This window comes from Candoia aspera, chromosome 1 (genome assembly GCF_035149785.1).
Source record: "Candoia aspera isolate rCanAsp1 chromosome 1, rCanAsp1.hap2, whole genome shotgun sequence".
Classification (NCBI taxonomy): Eukaryota; Metazoa; Chordata; class Lepidosauria; order Squamata; family Boidae; genus Candoia; species Candoia aspera.
In genome coordinates, this window is record NC_086153.1 from 191638323 (window position 1) to 191644307 (window position 5985).

The 5985-nt window shown below is 38.1% G+C and overlaps 1 protein-coding gene across 1 annotated transcript in view; it reads left to right on the forward strand.

Moving 5' to 3' along the window:
- OLA1 (Obg like ATPase 1) overlaps nucleotides 1-5470 on the forward strand; it is a 104857-nt gene extending 99387 nt beyond the window's left edge. Inside the window, exon 11 of the mRNA XM_063318176.1 lies at nucleotides 4933-5470. Coding sequence (XP_063174246.1) covers nucleotides 4933-5034 — 102 coding nt within the window. The 3' untranslated portion in view covers nucleotides 5035-5470. The remainder of the gene's footprint in view (nucleotides 1-4932) is intronic.
- The last annotated feature ends 515 nt before the right edge of the window (nucleotides 5471-5985 follow it).

Here is a 5985-nt window from a genome sequence, read left to right on the forward strand (position 1 = left end):
AGATCACAGCCAGTTCACCCAGATTTGGATTTGTATTAAATCTGGAGAGAAAGGATCCCGTAGCCTGCACTGAAATTGGGGTTCCTCTTTCCACAAGAATGTTATTTCTGGATGTTTGAAATCTAAAGAAGCAGGAATTCAGTCCTTCGTGTGCCATCATGCTGTCTATTGTTTCTTAGCATTATAAAAATAAAAAGGAGTTAAATTTAACATAGTCCAATATTCAGAGCATGCTGCCGAAATGCATTAAAAGGTTTTTCAAAATTGTATCTTATTGTCTTCTACTTGATAGCTTGTATAGTGTGCAATAATGCAATTTCAAATGTAGGTTATTCTCAGCTGTATCACTAAAGAAGATTGTATGGAGCAGCAGGGTTTTAATAGGTCTGTTTGAACCCCATGAAGTGTGCACAAGGAGGTGTGTGTGTGAGAGAGAGAGAGGAGGGGGAAGAATCTCCTAGTTGGTTTGTGTTGGCATGCATATCATCTTGTGAAGGAGAAACAAATTGTAATGATTGCCTACTCTAATAGACTCAGACTCACAAGCAGGAACTTAATGATATCTGATTTATTAAAGAATAGTATGCAAATACAGAGAAAGCTGAGAATGAGCAAAAGTGCGCCAAATACAAACTAAAAACCCTCGGCTCAAACGTAATCCCTCCCCTCGCCCTGCTGTTGCAAACTCCCCCCCCCCCCAGGTGCTGGTAACCGTTTCTGCTGATGTCCTGGGAAAGGAACCTTGAACACACGAGATAACCCAAACACATTCCAATCCAGCTACTAACATATAACAATCCCACGAGATGGAATCCTCCTCCCCTCCCAGACGAAACACGCATCAGCCAAATGACATGCAAAACGTTACGATGTACCGGCAACATTGGAACGGTGAACATGACACAAGTAAACAATAACCATATGGAAATCTTGTATTCTTTTTTCATTTGTCAAATCATACATAATATCAAGAACAGCCATTCAGTGAGATATGAATGATAACACATTTTGTAACAACTCTGTTGCAGTAATCAAAAATTTACTCAGAGTATTTCTAGGTGCTTTGATCTGGGTAATGTAATGCCTAGACAAATCGTGCAACCTGGACATTTATAATGTTGAAGCCAATGTATGTATAAAACACCTTACTTTTTATAAAAATGGAGAGTTCTAAGCAATTATGGAGTTAGAAAAGCCAAACACTGTATGGACTGTATCTTGGAACTAATCAGTGATGTAAGCAATATAAGTCACTAGTTATTTCTGTTTATGCTCTTAAACTAATTTTTGGAATTTCCAGGTTCATTGAGATAGCAGTGGCCATCGGCACTGGCTGCTCTCTGTGTTATAAAGCAGATCAATTTTAAGTTTATTTTGTATGTGTTTTAACACTAGTACAGCATAACTAATTTAATGCCAGTGCTGTGAACTATACACTGAATAGCTCTGTGTGGGCTTTGTAGTCTACAGGGATATCACATTATTAGCAATCATATCTGCTTAGGCAAAGCTGGCTTCTACAGATGGCTGCTTTCAAGTGCAAATGAACTGGTTAGACGTGTCTTGTTTAATACATACTCAAGATTCACAAATGGGTATTGATTTTTTTTCCCAGCCAGTGTTTCTGATAGCAGTGAAAATGGATTAAATGGCATCTAGGGAATTTAAAGGAACACAGTCTCTTTTAATTAATTGTAAACTGGTAGCTAAAATACATAATATTGTAGTACTATGTCAGAATGTATTTAATTAAAAGTGATTATGCCCACTTCATGGAAACAATAAATTTGGCCACTTTGAATGAATGAAACAGACTATTCTGAGAATGCAGCATATTAAGCCAGTATCGCTGAGTCTTTCTGCCACAGAAATGATACCATTTGCTGGCCAGCAGCTAGTTAGTCCCAAAGCTGGCTGCCCACCAATCCTGTGGCTGCTACTGTTCCATTTCACTCTTCCCTCTTTCCACTAGTTCAGCTTTCCTCAGCTGCCAGATTTATGGAGATTGCACCGCCCAGAATTACCAGCTACCTGGAAGAGTGCTAAATTGTCAAAGATGGCCACAGTTAACTATTTTTCTTGCCCCCTCCTTCTAACCATACAGAAAAGAAGGAAATGATTGGCATCGTAGAGCATGGATGGCCATGAATATATTACCTCCTCCTCTGGGCTACTTGTGCAAAGCTGCTACTTCATCCAGACCTGCCACCTCTTCCCATTGGTTGCCACCTCAGAAAGTTGAGATGGCCCATTTTAAGCATCTTATGCTTTGAAATGCAAATGATGCCAGAAAAGAAGGAGGGAAAAGGAAGTGGAGGAATGTGAAAACAGAGAAGCAACACAAGCCAGGAAATCTATAGGAAACCCCAAAACCTTGGATGAAGCACTCAAAGAGCTCCCCAAGGATGCTGTACCAAATTGTCATGCTGAAGCAGCAGAAAGGATGAGTATTAAACACATTCTGGAAAGCACACACATTAACAGTTATATTACAGCAATCCATTTTGATTTAATTATATAATATAAATGAAAAGAAATCCAGTGAAGCTTAACATGTGTTTGAGATACAGTGTGAGAACATGTCAGGCTGTTCTCATAATACATTTCATTAATGTAAGGGAAAGAGCTGGTATGGCAAAGATACTATTGTTAAAGAAACTGGTCTGAATGTTAGTAATACCACTACTACTAGCCTAGCTGCTTAGTAAACTGCATAATCAGTGTCTTTCCCATAAATTATCTTAAAAGCGCCTTTGAAAATTGAATTGTAGAACAGTTTCTTGCCATCTTAGTTCTTGTTCCTATCCTTTGTAGAGAAGGGCTGTGCACACTCCAAAAATGTTTTGGAAGGAGGGCTTCAGAACTTGTATGAGCAACCTCTGCTATTCTTTAAAGCAGTCCATATTTTTTCGGTCTTTGCAGAAGCTTGAAAATGTTGTGGCTGCTTTAAGAGTTTAACGTCAGTGAGTTGACTCCTCAAAGCAGCAGCATCTATGTTGAAAAAAGTTGGGCTGCCTTAATGAATAGCAGAGAGCTGCTGTATTACTTCAGCCTCAAGTAATGGCTGAAATGCTTCTTCTAAATTATTTCCAAGTGAACACAACCTTAATAAAAAAATTATTTTAGTTAATCATACAACCTTGCACTTAATCTCTATCTGAATCGGCCTGGTTCCTGTTTTATCTGAAGTTGGTCACGCAGACAAGACCTATCAGTACTACATAACAAATTAACTTGTAAGAAATAAGGAGTATAGATACCTGCTCTATTTTTCTGAATGGTTTGATCTTTTCATGTGACATCCTATTCTTTTGAAAGCTAGGTAGAACATACAAACTAGGCCCGTTTACACTTCTCCAAACAAAGTACACTGAGATACTTACTCTGCTCTTCTGTTATTAAATCAGCCCTGTACTTTACAGAAAGGCTAAGTGCTCGGATTACTCTTTGGCTGTCTTGCTTACATCTACTTACAATGGCTTTCCTCTGTCGATTTTTACCACCTGGTTCTTGATGTGCATTCAGTTGTTTTGAGCACTAGAAACATAAAGATAAAGTTTGCTTCATTTGGATGCTATACTGTTTATGTGAGGCTAAGGTAGTGATTTTAACCAGTATGCTCTTACCTTTCTACTTGGATTGTGAAATATCAAAGATACACTTTTCTACTACTAGACAGGCTGTTTCAAAGTTGGTGAAAAAGTTTGTATAACAAAAATGACCTCAGAGCTACAGGAGATCTCTTTATGCAAAAGTGTATAAGCTAATTCTCTGAACCTTTATATGGCTCCCTGGCATTTATATAATACGGCATTTATTCTTTTTTGTTTTTTGGTGTACCTTAGAATGAACAGCAAAACACATCACAGAACAATATAAAGCCATTTTCTCTTGTAGTTCCTAGTTCTCTGAGCCCAACTACTGTGATTCATATAAACGTGCATGTTTGGGAAATGAGTGTTCCTGGTTACTAGATTGGGTAGTGTTTCATTGATGGAGATTGAGAAAAAGAAACATCTTCCTGAAATTACTTTCTAAATTGCATTATTCTATTCTCATACTAGACAGTATTGGGTCTTAGAAGCATAAAATGTGAATGTTGAAGGGATCTGAGTGACCATGTAGTCCAACAACTGCCCATTGCAGGAATCCACTAGTACAGCATCTCAGACAGACCCAGCCTTTGTTTAAACATGTCCCATAAAGAAGAGATCACCAACTTCCATTGTAGTATGTTCTATTGTTGAACAGCTATTACAGCTAGGAAGTTACCTCTAGTGTCCAACTGAAATCTACTTCCGTGTAATTTAAACCCATTCTTTATTGTCCTATCTCATTCTCTGAACGTTTCTGCCCCATATTTTATATGACGGCCCTTCAGATGCCTAAAAACATGCAGTCTTGCCGCCTCCTGGCCACACCTAACCAGTCTGTCCCATCTCTCTTCATAAGCTTTTCTTTCAAGGCCTCTTCTCATCTGGGATACCCTTTTTGCAACATGCTCCAGTTTCTTAGATGTTCTTCCTAAGTGCAGCGCCCCAGAATTGGTGCAGTCTGGCCAACACAGTATACTAACAGTACAAGGGTGTGTCGGCTCTTTTGTTCAATAAGATGATTTTGGAAGTTTTAAAAATTTGGAGGCGTTGATCACAAAAACACCTCTTCCCTATATTTACTTTTAATATTAAATCACATCTATCAGTCTTTATGAATGTGGGACATAATCCTAGTTAACATTTACTTGTACAAGCAATGATGGGGAATACATAATGATTATTTATGTCAATCAAATTCTGCTCGAGTCAAGAAGTTTAAAGTTACCAAACGTTTGTGAATTGTATTGAAAATACATACTTCTCTTAAAAATAGCATTATCAACTCTTTAAACAGGCACAATTTTAATACCATAATCTGTTTTTCTATGTCTCCTAGGCTGCTGGGAAATACAGACAGCAAGGCCGAAATTACATCGTTGAAGACGGAGATGTTATCTTCTTTAAATTTAACACACCTCAGCAGCCGAAGAAAAAATAAATACTCAATCTGTTCATTATTCAGAATTAAATTCTATTACTTAAAAAAGCATATGAGTTTTTATTTAGATAGGGATATCATGGGGCTCAGGGTGGGGGCAGGGAAGATGCAATGTGTATTTCTAACAATAAAGAGCCCCCACAAATTAAATCCCTCGTGTTTGTTTTGAATTAAATCATGACATCTCCAGTGAAGGTACAAGTTCACTTAAATGTGAACAGCTCTGCATTTCAAGTGATTAAGACTACTCCAAATTGCAGGAGCTTTCCAGGAATCATATTACTCTCTTGATACTTCATTAATCTCCATCATATATGCCAAGCCTGACATGTTTGACAGTGAGGACAATGTGGCTTGCTCCTTTTTGAATCTACAGATAATGCATGTTTTACAGTACTCCAGATGTCTACACTCAATAAAACATTTGACAAAACCAGCCTCTGTGTGTTTGGGGATGTCTGTATTGACTGAATGTGGTGTGCTGAACGCGATATGGCACCTGGTGGATGCTGATTACAGAAGTTTAAGACGTGTGTATGATACAAGAAGTGGCGTTGTGGGGCAGCTGCAATTGTATCTTAAGAGAAAGCCTTTTGGAATCAGATGATTAGGATGGCTTAGAAGAGTTAATTTATTTGGAGATTGTGACTGCATTTGACTAGAAATCTAGCAGAAATTGTGTTTCTGTAGGAAATTGACTAGAAATCTAACATTAATTACGATTTAAGTGGCTTTTGAGAGAGAGCAAACTCTGCTTTTGAATCAAGTTCTTGGAATACTTGGAACAGAATATTCTGACTGTGACTTTCCTTAAAAACTCAATTGTAGGGTTTTAACACACTGTGCTGCCCTCCAAGAGTAAGGTTGCAGGTCATTGACAGGGACTCTGGAAATAATCTCGAGAAGAGAGAGGCTATGTTGCTCCCACAGATTTGATATTTCCAGCCAGAT